General features: G+C 40.3%; 1 protein-coding gene across 7 annotated transcripts in view; it reads right to left on the reverse strand.

The window, feature by feature from the left end:
- Positions 1-22270, reverse strand: part of Sorcs1 (sortilin related VPS10 domain containing receptor 1) — a 469029-nt gene that overhangs the window by 289688 nt on the left and 157071 nt on the right. For all 7 annotated transcript variants that reach the window (XM_048807293.1, XM_048807294.1, XM_015494770.2 and 4 more), the window contains exon 2: positions 8728-8795. In XM_048807293.1, the coding sequence (XP_048663250.1) occupies positions 8728-8795 (68 nt within the window). The remainder of the gene's footprint in view (positions 1-8727; positions 8796-22270) is intronic.

The raw sequence follows: 22270 nt of genomic DNA on the forward strand, positions 1-22270 counted from the left end.
CTTGATCTCCTTTATGTAGGAGCATGCTCTTCCTTTTTGTTTCCCTTCATGGCTACTTCTTTGAAAGGCTCTTCTCCATCTCCTTTCCCCATTTCCTTACTTCTCATTCACTAGTCATGCATACTCAGTGGACATCAGTACAGCAGACACAGGCAGGCTCTAAACCAACTCTAATCCTCCAGCACCTCTGCATTGACAAATTTTTTGGTCACTTTACAGATATACTTTTACTTGGTCATTCTGTGGCATTTAATGTTCCCCTCATTTGTACCTGAGCTTTACCTAGTATTTCTTCTAACTCTCCAGAGGCAACCTGTCCATGTTTCCTCCAATGCCCCTGTTTGGCCAGGTATCTCTTCAGCTCCTCTTTTACACTTTTCTTCTGCATGGTTTCTCTAGGCTTCCATAAACCCAGCTCTTGCTGCTTGTGTTGTTGATTTCCAAAACCCACATTCACACAAGTTTTGCCTTGACTCTGAGGCCGCACATGCATAATTCACTGAAAGCTTTCACTGCAATTGTCTAAATCCACCCAACCTCAACATGTTAGAAAAGAAGCTTCAACTCATCTATCTCCCATCCCTAATTCCTTCCCTTCCTGATTTTCTCCTCTTAGTAACTTCACCATCCACGGGACCACCCAAGACCAGTGGGAAAGTCCTTGCTGATACATCTCTCCCTTTCATCCTCTTGTTCATTCAAAAGGTCACGTTCATTTTTACTTTATAAGATCTATGGAAATCACCCTCTGCTCCCGTACTCCATTCCTCCATGCCCTATAAAGGTCAGCTCCTTTTTTCACTCACTGACTACCATTCTCATGGTCACCAGTTGTAGGGGGGGGGCGGAGGGTGGGGAGGGGGAGTGGTCAATTCATCCTCAATATGACACCAAGATAATTTTTTCCTGAAATTTGTATTTCGTTCATTCTTTCCCTGGCCCCAAACTATCAAAATTGCATTACTTTCTTTGGGATTAAATATTAGGATACCTAACACAGAAGAATTGGAACCTACCCATTCCACCCAGAGATTATGTTAGGATCTAGGGTCTTTTGCTTAATTTACTAGGCTATCAATACCTGGAGATGCCTGGAATATAGTATGTCCTCAATAAATTAAAAATAAGTCTCATCTCACAGTCTAATTCCTACTCTTTAAGATCCCACTCAGATCTCCTTTCCTCCAAGAAGATTTTCCTTCCCTGTCCCAGAGCTCCAAAAGCACCTCTGTAATGTCACCTGAAAAATGGATCTATTGTCTCCCTTATCTGTCTACCCCACTAGACTGTGAAATTCTTAAGGACAACAATCGGATGTTATTCGAATATGGATTCATGCCATTTAGCACAAGCCTAGCTAAGTATTTATTTACACATTCAATTAATTTGCCAAATCTCACTTGACTGCCTATATGCCAGGCACTTTCCCAGGCACTGAATAAAAAAGACAGGGTCTCTCTCCCTTAGGGAATTCATATTTGTATGGTGTCATCAGTAGTAAATAAAATTACAGATAATAACATGTGCAGTAAATGAAATAAACAAAGAGCAATGGTAGAAAGAAGCAAGGGCCCACCTTTAATAGGGCAGCTATAAATGGTCTTTAAAATTTTTGTCAGTATTCATGTTAAGACTGAAAAACGAGAGGAGTTAATTGTTCTTCCTGAATAATGAGACTAGATTTCTGGAGGGTATAAAACACATGTCCTAAGACTCTTTTGATTGTGTGTGTGTGTGTGTGTGTGCCCAAATCTCAAAGAGCATGATTAACTATAAATGAAAATCTCAAGTTTTGACCTAAAAGGGCAAACCAAAGCCTAGAGTGAGTAGGGAAGTCCTCTGAAGGTCTATGAGGATGTGAGAGCATTTCTTTATCAACAAACCAGATGGTGGTGATCTATATCTTAAAGGACTCTGTGAATGTGTAAGATTTCACCATGCAGTGCTCAAAGGCAGTGTAAGAAAAGGAGAATTATCATTTTAAATACTTCTTCAATCTACAGCCAGGTTTGATATTAGAATACCAGTAGCTTTGCTTTTCTCTAGCAAAATTTTCTGCACATGCTTTCTTGGTTCATATTGATAAAGTTATTAGACCAGCAGGATGATGCTTGCTTTACTGTGTATTTCATCCATTATTTGCTTAAAGGAGAATGGAGAGCTCAGCAGAGTGTCAAACACTAAGGCAGATAAGGAGCGCAAATACAGAAGCTGAGGCCAGGCTCTCATGGTCTCACAGATCTTCCAGAAAGTCTGTAGCATCTTTGGGCAGAACACAGCGAGATCCTTGTAGAAACAGCCTTCATGTGGTGTGCAGTAAGATCCTGTTAAAATCAAGGAGGCTGACAAGCATGCCCAGGGCTCTATGAACATAACCAGATTCACTGACTAGTCTTTTCCTGCTTGGCATGGGTCACGTTCTTCCTCAGGGAGCGCAATGAGACTGCATTTCTCCAAATCGTGTAGCACATTATTCAAAACTGTATCTCCTACATGTAAAGTGGTAGGTTAAAAGTTTAGGACGTAAACAAGATATACCTAAACCTGTCAGCAACCTTAAATAATGCCTTAATATATTTTTTCAAAGCAAAGGGAATGTAATGATACTTAACATGAAGCTAGGTTCTACTTTGGGTTACAGCACATGAAAAACAAAGGGTATGAAACCATAACAACACATCTACTAAGATATGGCCACAGTCTGCATTTGCAGGCTAGCATGGAATCAGAGAAACATGTCAGTAAATCGCACGTGACTTTTACATTGCATTTACCACACTTCTGTAATTATTCACTAAGTGTCTGACCTTCACTAGATTTTGAGTTTCTGTAGGGAAGGAGCAGGGTTTTTTTTTTTAATTTATTTATTTCGTTGTTTTTGGTACCAGGTATTGAAGTCAGGGGAACTCAATCACTGAGCCATATCCCCAGCCCTATTTTTGTATTTTATTTAGAGACAGGGTCTCACTGAGTTGCTTAGCACTTCACCATTGCTGAGACTGGCTTTTTGAACTCACTATCCTCCTGTTTCAGCCTCCGGAGCCATGGGATTACAGGTGTGCACCACAGCGCCCAGCAGGAACAATTTCTTATTCACAAATTTATTTCCACTGATGACTAGTACAGTACCTGGCACAGAGAAGGGTCTAGTAGATGTCTGTGAATTAAACTAAATAAAGCTATATCTGATAACCATCAGAAGACAAAGATACATAAGGCACTGCAGGATTCAGGAGAAACAATTACACCTTTGCCTAGAAGGTGGGATGAGGGCAGAAAGGTGGTACACAGTGGCAGAGCCCAGAAGATACTCCCTATCACTAGTGATCAGGGAAATATCCACTAAAACACACTGAGATCACGACTTGCTTTTGCCCAAAACATTGATAAAAATAAGTACTGAAATTACTTGGTCCTGGTGAAAGTCTGGGGCCATTTGAAACATGTTATTGCTTGTGGGTATGCTGTTTGAACCTCCCTATAATGTAACCTCAAGCATCTATCTACCTTATATATGCACATATTTTGATACAGCAACATCATTTTTAGGATTGTATAGTATTTTACAGAGATAGTTACCAAAATTGAGGGACATGTTTAAAAATATGTCATTGATAAGTAGTGTATATATTAGCAAAAACTGAGGAAAGGGACTAAAGATCCATTACAAGGGTAAGCAAGAGGCAATGTAGCACAGGCGTGAAGAAAAAGGAAGTCAGGAGCCAAGTTCTGCTGTTTACCTGGCTGCATGACCACTGAGCAGGTTGTCTAATAGTTCTAAGCCTTATTTTTCTCATCTGGAAACTGGAAATACTAATAAGGCCCATTTTATAGGGTTGTTGGAATAAATTTTTTTAAAAACTGAGAATACTTCCTAGCACATAAGAAGCATTGCATAAGGCTAATCAGGCATGCAGTGGTTTAACTCCACATGCAATTCCACCCTATGGGGCCCTTATCACCCTAACCCAATTTTTAAAAATATTTTCACTTGGACAAATAGCCAGGACTCACTGTAAATGAAATAAAGCAGGTTGTCAGAGACCAGTGAATAGTATATTCCTATTTTGTTACACAAACACATACACAAAAACTCAGCGCCATAATATGTATATATCTATTGGCATTTTTTACTTCAGCTCTAAAGATATGAACAGAATCACCCTTAAATATTAATACCACTGACCTCAGGAAAGCTGGATCTGGGTGGGAAGTAAGAAACTACTAACACTGGTTTTATCCATCTTAGCATTTTTTGACATTATAATGAGTTATTTTTGTGTTAAAAAAACAATAATGTTTAATAAAATAAATGTATATTTAAGTCCAGAAACCGAAAGCAGGTCCACGTGACACAGAAAACGGATAGGAGTGGGAGTTACAAAAATTCAGTAGAATCCAGAATGCAAAGGAACACAAGGCAAGTGGCTCCTGACCTTGTGTGGAGCTTGGCTGTCTCCTGCCCACCTGGGGGAGGTGCCAAATGTTTGCAATCATGGATATGCACAGTGCCATTGGGTTCCTGTAACACGAAGAGTGCTCTTGCAGGGAAATTATCACGCACATCATTTTCAGGGTGTGTATTTCTGTCCAACAGCCTTGTGTTTACAGCTGAATGAAAACCCAATTTTGAGAAAAACATTCTTCACTGCTGGCACGGACAATCTGATCCAGGCAGACCGTGGCTCTTCCCTGAGACATAAAGAAGGAAGAGAAAAGAGGCTTCCAGAAGAGGCTTCCAGGTAATGGGCATCAGGCTGGGAACGTTCACGCTCTTCAGATCAGCTTGCTTCAGCCTGAGCCCCAGAAGCTCCCCGAACGATGCAGACTGTCCTGCTGCCTGGAGCACCCTGTGGCATGGGGCATTGTGTCCTCACACACCACTAGGGAACTTCTCTGGATAATCACTATGTGTCTCCTGGGAATATGGAAAACAGGGCTGGCAACCAGTGCAGAATCATTGAAAAAGCCTAACCCATTCTCTACTCTAACCATATGTTCCTTTGTGTCAGCAAAGCAGATTTTGCTGCTTGAGATGTGCAGAGTTTTTGAGATCCAGTGGGAACTTTGCTTGTATTTTGTGTGAATCTGAGAATGGGACACTGAATTTGACAGGTCAGCCACAGTAGTCAATGTCTCAGACAGGCTGGTGGGTGTGTGCCCCTTTAAGAGAGTGAGCATTCAGCTCCCCAGAGTTCCCTAGGGCTTTCTCACCAGCTAAACCTCTCTCAGCAGCTGATTACCTGAGTACAAGAGGGAGAGAAGATGAATCTATTTCTTCTCAGAGATACAGTATCTAGATTTTGACATTTTATTTATCTCAACCTTTAAGCTTATCTTGCTTCAGAATGGTAACACCGCAGTGCTCCACAAATCTCAAGGCTTAATCCACCCTATAGTGGAGTTGGTTTTGAGGTGCAGTTAATTGTTCTGAAAGGGATCCCACCTCTCCTCCCAGCTTGACTCCACAATGCAAAACAAAGTCCACCGCTGGCTCCAGGATTAAGGTGTCATCAAAGACAAGACCAGCTGGGAGCAAAAGCTCATTAATTTGCTGCAGAGTCATCTGGGCCTGGCATCCCTGGGTTTTAGATCCAGAGAGGTTTAAAGCCCCAGGTCATGAGAACCCAGGTCAAATGTCTCTTGGCCTCTGGACTATGCTAACACCCCAAGGGCGTTTGTCACTTGCTTGCTTTTGACTATTCAGCTGACAAAAATTTTCAAAGAATAGGCTTCAATTAAAAAGTGCTTGTATCTACCTTTTAGATTAGAAGCTATTTCTCAGTATTTTTCAGTAGTAGGGAAAATGCTGATCAGAATACTACAGTCTCTATATATGTACATGTACATGTGTCTGTGTTTGTATATGTGTATATATACATATATAGACATATACATACATATATATATATGACACACACACACACACACACACACACACACACACACACATTGGGAGGGGTTGGTAGAGAAAGATCAACCAGAAGCCAAGCAATGAATGTATGAAATTTCCTAACATGTCTGTTGGCAGGTTTATGGGCTGCTACTTGTTAATTATGTGACCTTGGGCACACCCTAAAAATTAATTAAGAAGTTGTAATAACACATGTCTATCGCTAAACACAATGCCTGAAACATAGTGAACACTCAATAAATTTTCTTTATTTCTAACTGTTGTCACTATTACGATTATCATCAGCATCATCACTACTTTGATTAAACCAGCAAGGTGCTGGGTTAAGGACTTAAAGGCTGGTTGAAAGGAGAAAATATGCACACAAGCAAAGATAAAAAGTGACACTAGTTCTCCTCTTTATTCCAGCACTTATGGTTGTGTGACAACTTGTCTATTTGTGTTAGAATGATCTTATTCTGGGATCTGGCACTTCTGGGTGGTGCTTAAGTCCCTTATTCAGTAGAACTACATAAGAGGGGTTACACGCAAGTGTATTTCTCTCTCACCTTAAGTGTCTGCAGATTTCTGTCCCCCTCCAGAAATGAACCTTAGAAGAAAGAGCCCCTGTGCTAGTAATTCATGGACACACTCACCTCCCCCTCCCTCTACCAGAATAATCCAATGCAATAAAGGAGTCAATCAATACATTTTTGTTGAATAAATGGATGAAATATGGAAATTATAAATGGATGATCACATGATAGAGATAAAATTTTTGTGTTTACCAGTCAGCTCAGAAACAAACTGAGCATCATCTATATGGTAGGTCCTGTGCTCAGTGTCATGGGTGCCCCAAGGATGTGTAAAACCTGCTCTGGGGTGGGCACATGGTTTCAAATTTTTGCATAGGCTAGATTTCTACATAGAAAGAAAGAACTGTTGCAAGAGAAAACTTTTCCACACTTGGTTATCTAGTTTATCTCAGGCATGGCTTAACTAAACTCAGAACCTGGGGCTCTGTCTTCCTGATCTTCATCCTCCATCCACCCAGCATTACTGCACTTTTCCACTGAATTAACACCTCCTTCAAGGTTCCCTAATCACTGATATGGGTATCGTGAGCTGCTCAAAAGTGTGAGTCCTTCCAAAGCCTGGGTGAAGTATTAAACATGTTTTTTTTTTTTTTTAATTCTCTCTTTTCTTTTCTAAATGACCTCTTCAGTGTGTTCTCTTCCTATTAAAGTAACAAAATGTCCAGATGCTAATAGCACAGAGCATCCACAGTAGCTATTTCCAATATATGACATGCACAGCCAATAACAATTATGGGTATCAAAGAAAAACATTAAATATTTTCAGGTATTTTATATATATATATATATAAATAAAATTTATACAGATGGAAATACCCACAGGCCATTCTTGCCATACCTTCCCAAGCTTCAGCCCCTGAGGTTGCTCTCTCAGATGGGACACTTACTAGTACTGGACTGTGGTGTGTGTGTGTGGTTTTTTTTTTATCCTTCACCCTCTCACCAAAAATTGGAAAATACGTTCTTCCTGTGCCTCATTAGAGAGAAAGAAGCACACTGAACCTGAGCTCCATGGTCTAGGACAACCTGCTCCTCAGGCCCCTCTGAGTGCCCTTCCCACTGCACGGCTAGAGTTACGGCTGCTAAAACTTCTGTTCTTGTGAATCAAAACTGCTCATCTTTTAACTGCTTATCAAACTACACTGTATCGGGCGGATGCGCTGTTGAAAAAAGATGGCTTTTATTCTTACATATGTACATACATTAGCGAAACCAATCAAGGAAGCACAAGCTTGCTGAGTTGCAAAGATTCTGATCAAGACTTACTGAATATAAACCATAGGGTAGGTGCTGGGTGCTTAATACACTGAAGAATCACACTTTTATTGAGGCTCCTGCAAAACTGTCCCCAGTTTCAGAGACATCACTGAAGATTATCCCTAAGGTTATCATCATCCTACCCTTGACTCTAAGATATATCAGGTGTTCCAGGACTAACCGATATGAAGCAGCACTCTTTGTCTCCCAAGATGGGTTAAGATGTGGGCACCTGGCACAGGATGGCAGGAAGAGCCAATCAGGAGTGAGAAATGCTTAGGTTTTTGTTTTGTTTTGTTTAAGAAACAAATAAAATGTATTTGTTTTTGAAGGCATCTTCTGTTTCTAGTTTCAGACCCTCAATAGCCCTACTATAAAATTGTCCTCATAGTCAACAAGTTACTGAGTTAATCTGTCCCTAAAGTATTTGTGCCCGTCCACTGGCAACAGTATTATTTACGTGTATATGTGAGAGGCTATAGAGTGTGAGTCCCAGATGTAAGGAGGGGTGTGTGTGTGTGTGTGTGTGTGTGTGCACGCGTGCGCACCTGCACACTGCTAGTGAGCTGCAGGACCATGGAAGGCAAGCTGCGAAAGCACCTCACAGGTAGGGAGTTTGGCTTCCGCACACAGAGGTTGTGCTGCTCCCTTTTGCAAAGACACCTCTCTCTCCCCTTTGTTCCATAAGTGCTAAGATAAGTAAGGACGATGGAAGCCGAGTACATAAACACAACCTAAAGAAGAGCATAATAAAAATATATGCTGGAACAAGAGAGGAGGTCTGTGGAGAAGGTAATTCTCTGGCTTGCCTGGAGACAAAGGCCAACCCATTGCTAAGGACAACAGAGAAAGAAGACAGGAAGCAGGAATGCATAGAACCAGGAATCTTCCCACCAGAAAACAGTAGTAGAGAGTGAGAGACAGCAATAGCCAGCATCATGCTTAAATAACAGTAATTATTGGCTGGATTAATCTACGTACCTCCAAAGTGAGCTCTCTGTGATGCTCCCCAGGTTATAGTCATAGAGCTTTGTCAAAATGAGAATCACCTGAAGGCAAAAGAGGAAATCATGATTAGTCTCAAATAATTACAATTTCTTAGAATTGAAATGGCCCAAGGGAAGGCTTAGGATTCCTTTAATGGGTGCTTAACAAAATTGCATGAATTGTTACAGCATTTGCCACACTCACTGGGGAAAGGTTAGCTCACCTTGCACTTTCCTAAGAGTTGAGGCCAGATCCCATCCCCACCTTTCTCCCTGTTACTCTGCAGCAAGTCACTCTGCCACTCCAAGCATTTCTGGCATTTCTCACCCTGGTGGATTGAACGCTTTCTTTGGGAAAGGCTGGAGAATCTGTCAAATATACACCCCACAAGGTAACCTCTGAGCAGATGGTTGGGAGTAAGGAAAATCAATAAGGCAGTTCATAGGCTTCTTAGCTGGGCTACCTAGAAATGTTGTTTTACTTCTCTGAACCTGGATGTCCCCACCTATTTACCCAGGCGGAAGGTAATATTATCCACCATAAAAGGTTACTATAAGAAGTTAAATTAGGTAATAAAGGCAAATTACATATAAATATACATGGAGTTCTGAAATGTTAGTTCTTTACCTTTCTCTTTCTTTGTGAGATTGACTTTATTTCTTCTAACTTCCCAATTTGGGAGAAAACCATTGGATACAAGGAACTAAATATTACAGAAGGGCCATTCAGCAGCATTTTAACTGGAGCAAGTCTAAGTTTTATGTGATCGTGAGACTTACAGCATTTGTGGGTGAGAAGCCTCCATGAGAAAAAGAATATAAAATCAAAACTTAGCAAAAAGTCTTGGGAAGGAAGTTGAGAAACTGAGAGTCACCAGAACCTAAGCTTCGTTAGGTTTACTGCAGATCATCCTCTGATTTTGTTTTAACCCATCTTTATTTTTGACCTCACTCAAATGAAGTGAAACTATTTAATCTATCCCTTCAAAACTGACGAAATATTTATTGAGCCCAGATTTTTCCTGATGCCAAAGAAATACAATGAGGCCTGAGTGTGTGTGACCCAATTAGGACAGGACATGCTCATCTGGGAATAGGGGACTTGGTGGACAGTTCACCAACCCTTCTCAGTACCAATCAAAGTCATGGCCATCATGGCAGCTTGAGAAGGTGGCTTCTTTTGGTGACTGCAGCAATGATCAGAGTCCACCTGGTTAAATACAGGAGGCCCAGGACACTTGGGGAGACTGAACACGGCAGCCTGCTCCTGACCACTGACTAGCCCATCCTGCTCAATGTGATGAAAGACAAGAACACGCTGGGTCTACGTGGTTTTCCTTGAGCTTCCTATTTCCCTCCAGGAACTCATAACCTAGAACTTTTGGCCCAGTCCTTCTGTTCCCAACTCAGCAGAAAAATGTTGACATCGATTTCCAGATTCCCTCTGAAGGCCAAGAGATCAGTTCTAGCCACCATGAGCACAGAGCATTCTAACCTTGAGTTCTGAGGCAGCAAGCTGCCCAAGAGTGCTGAATCCTTGCAAGTTCCACTCTGCTGCCACAGCGCTTGATGTACAGAAGCATCAGTGAGCAGATTCTTAACACTTTTTTTCACAGCAAGCAAACTGGAACTCCATGACCTTAGATTTGTTCTGAGCTCAAGGAAATGAAGAACTATGGTAATCCAAAGAGGACAGAGATCCCTGCAGACCTGTCCTCTAGGACCACCCTACTCCTTACCCCCAGCACAGGCTTCCTTCTAGGAACTTGCTTCTTTTGCAAAATGTGAGCATACGTGAGGTGCAGGGCACCCTATGGACACATCAGATGGCACGCCTGTGTGTGTGGGGGTGCATATGCTTAACAGATTTGCGTGCCAATTAAGTCACTCTAAGTACTAAATTTCAATCACAGCCATCCCAGGAACACTGATCAGCGCCAGCAGGGTGGCTGTTTGTTTGAATAGTCAGAAGGATGTTGCTGCTTCACTTCAGTACAATTTTGCCGAATGCGCCTATAAATCCCCTACCAAGAAAGTGGGGTGTGGGCATAAGGCATTTCTAGGTAGTTGCTCGGGACCCCAAGTCCCAATATGCCACTTATCAAGAGTTTATGGCAATAAACCATATAATGAAGTTCAGCTGGTCACAGGCCATGTCTCCCATTCATCTGACAAGGGAATTCACAGGCATCCCAGAGAAGGAATCCTTTAACAGGGCATTTAATGGTGTGAACTGCCTGGGCACACTCACAGAAATTGTTTAAGCAATTCCCAGGGCGGGTGAAGGGGAAGGTGGAAATGTGTTCTCTGCCTCCTCTTGCTGGGCTAGGAAAACTAAAATGCCAGTGATACACTCAGGCAGTTTATCAATACTGAGCCAGAAGAGGTGTCCTTTATGGCATTTCAAAGCGTATCAGCGCAAATCAATCTGTTTAATCTTTCTGTTTTCAGAAACAGAGTAAGAATGGCAGCAGAACTGCTAACCTTTAGTTATGTTTTCAATCGATTATTTGAGGTCTCTCTTCCCTTCTGTGCCTCTTTCCTGCCTGTGTGTGTTCTTCTACCTCCTCACTCCTGGAAGTTAGTGATGCATGCTCATGTTAGACCCGCTTTGCTATTTGTTTGCTAGTTTTTTCCATTGCATTCATTAGCTGTGCTATTTAACAGAATCAGCACCTATTAAGGGGGCCTCAGCCAAAATCACAATCCTAAAGTAGAAAAGAGTAAAAGCTGCACTTCCCTGCCTTTTCTGGTCCTATTGTCTATAGTTTTGCATATTTTAGAAACTTAAAAAAAATGTTTCATTAAGTGAAATGTGGTATGTACTTAAATGATCATTTATTTTCATTCATTCTATTGACAATTTTCAATTTTATGAGTTCAAGTGTATAGCATTTAATTTTTTTTATAATTTTATTTATTTTACATGGTGCTGTTGAGGATTGAACCCAGTGCCTCTCATGTGCTAGACAAGGGCTCTGCTACGGAACTATAGCCCCAGTCCAATAAACCACTTAATTTTAAATTCAATGAGAGCAAGGCTTTTAGATGAACACATATACATTTGTCCAAAATGGAGTAGCCATCACTTCTCATTCATTTTTCCATCTTGTTTTCATTTATTATAGTACCAAAATACTTCTGATTCAAAACAACAAGCAGTGACCAAATGATACCAACTTTTTTCATGTTCCTCTCCAAATCCTAGGATAGTATCTTTAAATAGCTTTAATCCAAACATCTATACCTTGATAACCTCCATCTACACTGTACCAAGACTTCAGCATCCAGTTATTTCTGGAATTTTCCACAGTGACTTGTCTCAAGTGCCTGCCCCAACATACACCAGTCTCAGCACTGCTGTCCTCACAGGAAATCTGCCTTCGTCTTGCTGCAAAAGGGTTGTAGAAGCTCCTGGGAGGAACTTGACTTGGTCCATTTTTTCGTTCTTTTAGAGAATGCTGGTGCCCACCCAACAAGCCACTGTTCTCCAATCATCCATGCCTTGGCAGGTGAGAGGGTGCCAGACCCAAAGCCAGGTTCTGTAGAGGAATCTATAGTGGGGTCTGCAAAGAACTGAGCAAAGCCTTCCTCTCTGTACCAACAAGGGTTTCATAACCTGGGTTCCTGAACTATCACCTTTCTGCCCAGTCTTTCACAATCCAACTGAATAATGCCATCACCTCTGGCCCCTGGCCTACTGTTTGTGTGGGGGTGAGAAACCTTCACAAAGGACTCTGTGAGAAGAAATGTCAGTTCACTCCTCCCTTCCTTTAGCCCCAACCTCCCTCTGCACTGGCTTACAAAACAAAAGCATTCCTGGAGATAAACAGAGACATTAGCATGTGGATGATAAAACAGAGTGTTCCACTATTAAATTTGCTAAAGTCACTGAAAAACATTCTGTTGTACCAAAATGGCAGGGCACAGGGCAAGCGTTCCTTCTTGGTATGTGTTTAAACGGATCAATTTGGCAGCACTGTAAATTAATAGGCAGTCTCAATCATGCCAATTATTAGCCATGTAGCAATTTTTAGTATGACAGTATTTTTTATTATTAATTTAAAAGACAATTTACAAATGAGACCCCAAATATTTAAGGAGCCCTTAGAACACTCTCCTAGGAACTTAATTCTATACAGTGTATTTTAGAAACATTCTGTTGTAAGTACTAGAGTGCAAGAAACCAAAACTTGTTCTAAAAAAATTTTTTTTTTATTTTTAAACAGCAGTACAAGAATTTCCTTTTCTTTTCTTGGGGAGGGGGAACAAACATGTTTTCTCCCAATTTTTTGCTAAATGAAAGAATTCACCCCACTGGAAAAAAAGGAAAGAAAGGGGGAAAGTCCACTGATTTGTCTGGACATTGTCCTCTGCTTCATCTCACCTCCATCTCAGGGAAATCTTAGAAAATGGGGATGTGTAATTTTTGAGTCATTAATGATTTACATTTTCCCTCTCTCTGTTTCCAACTATGAAAACAAACCTCAAGGGAAACAAAGTGTGCCTGAGCCTCCTTCACAGGGGGCCATTTGGGCTATAGGATCCTAAAGTCTCTTTCATTCTGATGGTCAGTAGCTCCAAATTCTGAATAATTACAATGACAGGATCCTACTCTATAAAACAGTCTTTCTTTCTTTCCTCTCAGTCCTTAGGGTGTTTTTGTAATTGTGACACAGGGAGAGACCCCCACAGAGCTCAACTGTGCTAATGTTCACAATTCCTCTCTCCTTGGGGTGGGTCACAATCTGGCACCTGTGAACAAGGGAGCCTATGTTGACAATCAGCAGGTTGGTGCAGGGGCTGGCTACCTCCATTGCTTTCCAACCAGCTTCCAGCAGATCTAGAAGCTTCTTCATTGTCCCAACTCAAAAGACAACCTCTTTGCTTATTGCAGCAACTTGCAAGAGAATATTTGGTTGGATTCATTTACATGAGTGAATGAAAGAAAACAGAGACAGAGAATTATAAGGGGCTTGAAGAGACTTGTAATAATCTGTACTGAGGGTGGAAAAGTAGGATAAAAATGTGTTCGATACTCAGAAATTTGTTTTTACTTATTTCTTTGCACTCTAATTTTAGAGAAAAGAAGAAATTTCACAACGGATTTTCCTTAAAATATGCATGTTCCAGATTGTGTCTTTGGCTAAGTATTTATCCAACTTTCCAGTTTAAACTTAGGTTTTCATTCTTTTGGGGAGCCTTGAATCTTTTAAGAATCTGATCGCATAAAATCTATGAACATGAAACAATGAATATAACTTCAATGATATCATTGATCTTCTGAATCCTGGAGAGGTCATGAAATCAAGAATAAGAACATCTATAATTCTCAGAAAATAAGAGCTTTTTCAGAAGAAAGAACTTTCAACTCTAAAATTCTGCACATTTAATTCAGTAAACATGTAGTAAGCCCTGTTAAAAGGCAGGATACAAAAAAAAAAATGTAATGTGAAGGTACAAAAGAGAAATGAGACTTGGTACCAATCACTAAAAGCTCACAGTGTGGTGGAGAAGAAAATGTGTACACAGATCTTTACAAGCCAAGGAAGAAAAGGTATGAATGAACCAGGAGAAAGTTGTTTATAACTTTCAGAAAAGAATAAAAAAAGGCATCAGAAAGAACAAATTCATAGAAGAGGAGGCACTCTCAGAAGGCATGTGTGATGTCCATGGAGACTGGGGAGTGCAGAGATGGCATTCTAATGGACAGATCCAGAGGTGTAAAAGCTCAGAGAGCATTAAGAAAACAACGAGCCCTCAGGTTTCCCTAAAGCTTAGAGGTTGAGTAGGAATGCACACAATACCAAAATACAGAGATCGGCCTTGGCTTTGTGGTGAAGGGCCTAAATATTAAGATGGCAGTGCTTTGCTGGAAAGGGAAGAGGCTTTGGAATCCAAGACCAGATTTTGAGTTCCAGCAAGTTTTAAGACTCATTAGAATGTCTGCAGCAAGAAGAAACAGAAATCTGGAAGTGACTCAAACAATAAGATGCTTATTATCTGGTATACTAGAAGCCCAGAGTTTATGTAGTTCCAGGACTCACTTAGAGTAACAACATCATTAAGGATAGAAGTGATGTGCATGTGTCTTGTCTTAGTGTATCAACACTCAGGGCTACCTCCCGTCATGTGTGCAAGGTGCCATAACATGGCTTTCCTTCACACAGAAATAGCTACATCTGGTAGAGAAAAGAAGGGCCTCTCTTGCCCTGTATATGTTTAATTTTGTATTATTATTATGATTATTATGATATTATTATTATTACTATTATTTAGTTAGGGAGTGTCATAGCTTTCTATCCCTGAGATAAACAACCAAAATACCTGAGATAAACAACTACATGGGGAGAAGACTTATTTTGGTTCACTTCGGTCCATGGTCAGTGGCTCCTTTGTTTGTGGGTGGGGAGCAAGTGGTAAAGCAAAGCTAATTACCTTATGGTAGCCAGGAAGCAAAGAGAGGAAGAAGAGGGTCCCAAGACCCCCCACAAGGGCCCAGCCCCAGTGACCTAACTTCCATCCATAGGTCCCAAATCCTAAAGGTTATATGCTGCACAATAATGCCACAGGTTGGTAACCAAGTCTTTAGCCCATGGATCTTCAGGGCCATTTAAGATCAAAACCATAATCGGGAAGAAACGCTCCCCAAATTCCTCCCAGCAAATTCCCTTGGCCCTCCTGGACCAGGGTAAAGCCTTACACATGCCCATGATGAAGACTGGGAAAACATTCTCTCCAGCAGGCGGCTGACTGTAACAGCAAAGGAAAAGCAGAATGACTGCTGAGTGACAACCAGTGTGTGATCCTGAATGAGTCACTTGAGTGCCGAACTGACATCTCTTATTAATAACATCTAGCATTTACTGGATGTCCACTCTGTGTGCCAGACAAATTGCATTATCAAGATCGTTTCAAATAATCATTTTTGATGAGAAAATTGAAACAGAGAAGTTTAGTAACTTAATGGTCTAAGCTAGCAAGTGGTGGACAAGTCCAACTCACATCACATCCAGAATCCTAATCACTGTGCTCATCTGTCCTCTACTGTCCTCTATGCTGTCATTGAAATGAGTATGGTTTTTAGCCGAGTCCAGGCAGAACCACTAAAGCCCTCACTTTCTGTTCACTTCAAAAGCATTTATTGAAAACTCATTATGTCAGACCAATGGTAATCACCAACCCCTTCCTCTCAGAGTCTTGGGATATGAATTTCAACTCTTTACTGACCTCAAGTCAATGGCATTTTAAAATTTTATTTTAAAATTTGTGAGCCCCAGAGAAATCCTTTTTAGGAGTCAATCCTTCCAGTGAACTCACTAGCAAACTTGGCTGTCCTTGATCCTGGGGGTTTCCTGATGGTGAATGTACCTATACCTATCTGTAGATTTAAGCAGACTCTTCTACTGTATCATCTTAGGGAGATTTAAATGAACATGTAATTGCATAACTTTTGAATCATCAAAAGGAGTGAAATAAATAACTTCTAAACTGCATTAATGTGCACCAGAGAGGATCTGAAAGGTTGGTATGATACATACACACACACACACACACACACACACACACACACACACACACCACCATGTGCACTTGAAGTCATCAGAAAGCAGTCATCTAACACATAGAAGCACAGCTGGAAAAATTAAAAGCCAGTAGAAAGAGAGGGTTGAATTTGGTCTTTGTGGCCATCCAGACATCAGTTAGTAGATTTTTGCCTCTGGAAAGAATTTAATCCACAAATGACCTTCATGTTTTGCAGCAGCCCACAGAAAACATAATGTTATGTTGATCTATGTAATATCCTCTGCATGACACTGAAATTGAGTGAGTTACACAGCTACTGCACCTCCTCTGGGGAGACAAGACACCCAACAGTGATGCAGATAGAGATAGAGCTATACCAATAACAGAATCAACACAGGACACAGAGCAAATTTTAGCAAATGTGTCCCTCCTATGAATCTGTCCCCTTGCAGAGACAGAGGTTATTTGCAGCTAAGATTTAAGGCCACAGTCTGCACAGAAGCTGTGAAGCCCTTTCCCAGGAATTGCCACATGAGAAAAACCGCAGTTCCCATTCAAGGTAACTCATGTCTCTTCCTTCATCTGCTGAAAATTGTTTGTGCTTATTAGTAACAAGCAAAGAATACTGGTAAGAATAGACCATTAGACTCTAGCCCTAGAGCCAAGTCTTTATATCTAACAAACAAATCCAAGCTTATCAAATCCACTACACAGAACTTGCTTTTTGATGAAAATACCATCTTTGCTCTTTGACAGGCTCTTCTATTCCCCAAGTGGAAGGATACTATTGACTCAAAAAAAGCCCTCCCTCCAAAATCTATTAATCTCACAATGCCAGAAAAGACATACGATTATACTTCAGTCCTATGTTTCCTACTCCACCACTTCCTCCTCTTTCTTCTTCTTCTATTCGATAATAATATAATGATCTTCCCCAAACACACATCCATATCTAGTGAATAATGTTGGTCATTTAATATTCTTCCTCCTCCTGCTAAATTGCTCTGCCCTAAGTGATGCTCTGTGTATCCTCCACATTAATCAAAGGAAGAGACGAGCTATATTAAATTACATTTTTATTTTTCTGGGGGGGGGGGAGCCAAACTGCTATACCAATGTTATCCCAAAGAAGTACCAAGCTGAAATAATTATACAAAAATATGAGGAAAATTCATTTTCAAGACAAAAATCTACCTTTGGATAATAAATTACAAAAGTGAAACAAACCAAGAGACCCAAAGCCAAAGCTTCAAGAAGTGAAAGTGACTGGGGCTGGGAAGTTAGGTGACAGAAGCACAAGTCAGGGTGGTTTTTGGAGAGCCAAAGGTGAAGCAAAGTATGCAGGCTATCCTGCCCAATGTCGCAAACTGTGCATCCTGTTTAGTTACCCTCAATAGTACTTGGAAGTGGAGGGGCATTATATCCAAACCATCCACCTTCAAGTTAGTCCCTCATCAAATTAGATCGCTTGGTACATGGCTACAGAATTCTCTGCATTTGGAAAACAGCAGAAAATATTTATAGCATTATCTTCTCTCTGGAATAAAAGAGACAGATGCACCACATGCTTAAGCAAGAAGGGAACAGCCTGGGTTTGGTAGAAGAAAGATGGAAGGGATGTGAGGAATAAAGATATTCCCTCCAACTTCCCAATGCAATGATCTGAGAAAGACAGATCTCCACAAGCTCAAATCACTCTGTCTGAATCATAGAAACTCTCTAAATATTAAGACTCTCCCTGTGTGAGAACCCACACAAAACGACACACCATTAAGCAGCAAACTGTGTGTTAACGACGAGGACCTTTCTATTCACGTGCTTCCTTCTACTTAGCTTCAATGCAAAGAAATGAAGCACGTCTTTCCATTTTTCCATCTCAGATTTAATGCTGTTATTCATAAATCCAAGGGGGTCAGCTCAATTCCAAAAGATGCTATTTTTCAAGGTTAACACAAGATATTGCAGGAAACTAATAAATAAAAAATCTGTATATTATGGTGATGCAAGTGTCAAAACAAACCCCAGCATGATATTGGATTAAAAAGTGAGAAGAATATGAGTTTATATGTTTTTTATTTTCCTCTCATTTTCCACATAGCACAACTAAAAAAAAGCACAAGAATAAAACAATAGAGACAGTCAATACGCTAAGATTATAACTTTTCCTTTCCTATGGGCTAAGGAAGAAAACAAAAAACCATTTTGCTCTTTTAAAAAGAATAATAAACAATAACAACTGACTTCTCCATTACCAGAATTTTTGTTTTCCTTGTGCCACCACAACTTAGCACTTAAAGGTGATCCAAAGCTTTAAGAATCTGTTATGAAACAAAAATTCAAATAATATCTTAAAACCCCATATAAAAATGAATGAATAACAAAGGTTCCCATTGGAGGGAAAAATCCCCACAGAGGTTAAGAGACCCTTATATATAGACCTTGTCTCTTAGTCATAGAACCAAAATAGCTTTATAAGACTCAAATTCTAAATCTTTGCAATGTCATGGCTAGTGAATGATGTTTTTTTTAATAGCCATTTTTACTTTTTTTTTAAGAAACAAAATTGGAAAAGATAGGAAAGAACATTCAGTAACCTATTTGAGCATAACATAGATTGTGCTTTTAGAAGAACTAGTTCTTGAATAAGGACTATTTGAAAGTAAAGAATAATTTTAATTCTTGTTTGTTTGTTTTGGTACTGAGGATTAAACCCACTTTATCCCTGAACTACATCCCATCTTTTTTATTTGAGACAGGGTCTCACTAAATTGCTGAGGCTGTCCTTGAACTGGTGATCCTTTTGCCTTACTTTCCCCAGGTCGCTGGGATTAGAGGCATGTGCCACTACACCAACCTCATAATTTTAATTTTTTATATGCTGATTTGATGTATGAAGCAGACGTCCCTATTTACAGAAAAAAGGACAGAATTGGGCCAGATAGAAAGTTGCAAGAGTTAGACATGAGATGTAGCAAACAGAATCAGGCACAGACCCAGGTTTTGTGCGGATGAAAGTATACAGCTTGGGGCCTCTTTTTAAGAAATGTAATAAAAAAATAAGAGTAAAATGGAGTTCAGAAGCAAATATTTATTAGACTGTGAAATTAGATCACAAGAAATTACCAGTCCCTTAAAGACTCACATTCTTTCCTTCTAAGAAATCTTCAGGTGCTTTAGTATTAGTGAATAAATAGAAAGGTTTTCTGAATAGCATTCCATTGTGTGTATATATATAACCACATTTTTGTTATCCATTTATCAACTGAATGGCATCTAAGTTGGTTTCACAGTTTAGCTATTGTGAATTATGCTGCTATAAACATTGATGTGGATATGTCCCTGTAGTATGCTGTTTTTAAGGCCTTGGGGTATAGACCAAGGAGTAGGATAGCTGGGTCAAATGGTGGTTCCATTCCCAGTTTTCCAATGAATCTCCATATTGCTTTCCAAATTGGCTGTACCACTTTACAGTCCCACCAGCAATGTATGAGAGTGCTTTTTCCCCCACAACCTCACTAACACGTGTTGTTGTTTGTATTCTTAATAGCTGCCATTCTGACTGGAGTGTGATGAAATGTTAAGAGTAGTTTTGATATGCATTTCTTTCATTGCCAAAGATGTTGAACATTTTTTCATGTATTTGTTGACTGATTGTATATCATCTTCTGAGAAGAGTCTGTTCAGTTCCTTGACCCATTTATTGACTGGGTAATTTGTTTTTATTTATTTTTTGGGTATTAAGATTTTTTAGTTATTTATATATCCTAGAGATTAGTGCTCTATCTGATGTGCATGTGGTAAAAATTTGTTCCCAATTAATAGATTCTCTATTCACCTCACTGATTGTTTCTTTTGCTAAGAAGCTTTTTAGTTTGAATCCATCCCATTTATTGATTCTTGATTTTAATTCTTGTGCAATAGGAGTCTTGCAGATAAGTGGATGGAGTTGGGGAATATAATGCTAAGTGAAGTTAGCCAATCCCCCAAAAAACGAAATGCCAAATGTTTTCTCTGATATATTCCTAATGGGGTGGGGGGAGGTTAGCGTGGGAGGATTAGACAAACTCTAGATAGAACAAAGGTGAGGGAGGGGAAGGGGCACAGGGGTAGAAAAGACAGTGGAATGAGATGGACATCATTACCCTAAGTATATGTATGAAGACACGAATGGTGTGACTACTTTGTGTATAACTAGATATATGAAAAATTGTGTTCTATGTGTGTAATATAAATTGTAATGCATTCTGCTGTCATACGTAACAAATTAGAATAGTTTTTTAAAATAAAATAAAAAAGAGTACTTAGAGCTCAAAAAAAAAAAAGACTTTCTGATTATACCCTGGCTCCCCCTTCTCATCTGAAACTGTTTACAGCTCCCCCAAACTCCCAGCACTGAGAAAGCCTTATGCTCACAAAGGCTCTGAATCTTAAATTTCTTTAGCTTCACTGTAAATTCGCCTTTGGACAGGATTCCCTATTGAATGCTCATTAAGCCTTTTCAATTTTAGCAGCCCTAGGCTAGGGATCAAGGAATAGGGACCGGAGCCCAGACTCCCGCAGCATACTGTGGCAGAGAGAGAGTCAATATACCTCTTCCAGTTCTTAGGGTTTCCTCCCTGGCTTCTCTCCATGCTTGCTGGGTTCTCCACCATATCATGCACTGCTGAATACCTCCACGGGCTCCACCTTCAGGTCCGCCAGTCTTTGTAATGCTTTTCGCCTTGGTCAAGCTAAGAACTCTTAAGTCTTCCTTGACTCTACTGGCCCCTTCTTTCTTTAAAGCATAGCTAGTCATCAAGTTTTCTACAGATCTAACCTCCCTCAACCTGGTCTGGGCTACATCAACTCTCACTTAGAAGACTGCTCTGCTTCTTACACTGCCTCAGCCTCATGTCGCTTCTCCTATGTCACCCTATACATTGCTGCCATCATAGTATTTTTAAAAAGGTAATCTTTATATTTCCACACTCTTTTAAGATATGTGTGTGTCTGCACACACACACACAAAAACAAAGATTAAATGGTATAAGATGAACTAGAGGGCCAAGCCAGTCCTGCCTCCTGCCTTCATGTTTAAGTCAAGGTCATGTCAATGTCCCTGTTATTCTCTGAGCTCACACATAACACTCTCCCACTGACCTAGAGAGCTTCAGTGTTTGCTGATGGTCTGACTGACTGACTGTGGTTATATTGTGGATAGGCTTTTCCAAGCACTAACTACATGTTCTAGTTACATGAGCAATTACTGCAGCTGGCCTGCAGAGTTGATTTGGATCACAAAACCCAGAGTAACTGTAAGCAAAGAGCATTTCATCAGATTCCAGTTTTTGGAATGATAATCCAAATACCTTGGATTTCCTCTTGAAAGATTAGCTGTTTAAAGGATTAAATGCCACAGATAATTCAATGCCACGCAGCACCTCTTTTGTTAGGGCTGAGTGGTTGTAAAACACATCTATGATCCAGTCCAAAGGTTTACAGAGTCTTCTCTCCTTCCATTCAGGAGTGTTAGCTTTTATGCACAAATCTATGGGATTCCTGAAGGTGGGCCAGGACACTGCAGACATCTATTTTCCAACTCTGTAAGTTTCTCCTATCTAGAAAGGGCCTGTTCTGGATAGATGCAAACATACCCTGTATAGATTTATAATCAAAATCTAAATTCCAGGCCTTTCATCTATTTCTCATGAAATTCTCAAAATCTACTCTGCCTAATGGGGGCAAAGTCCCCAAAAGCATGTATTGTGGCAGAGTTTGGGGGCCTAGAGTTAATAGTTGAGAGGGCTGCGTTTTGGTTACAAAGTCAATTTTAATACCTTAAGTAATGATTGTTATGGTTTGGATGTGCAGTGTCCTCCAGAAGCTCCTGTATTAATGCAGCAATGTTTAGAGGTGAAATGATTAGATTAGAGCTGAAAATTGGTCAGCCCATCCTAGATTGAATAGACTGGCTGGGTGGTAACTCTATTTGAGTGGGGCATGACTGAGGAGGTTAGTCACGGGGTCATTTA

This window comes from Marmota marmota, unplaced genomic scaffold (assembly GCF_001458135.2).
Source record: "Marmota marmota marmota unplaced genomic scaffold, marMar, whole genome shotgun sequence".
Taxonomy (NCBI): Eukaryota; Metazoa; Chordata; class Mammalia; order Rodentia; family Sciuridae; genus Marmota; species Marmota marmota.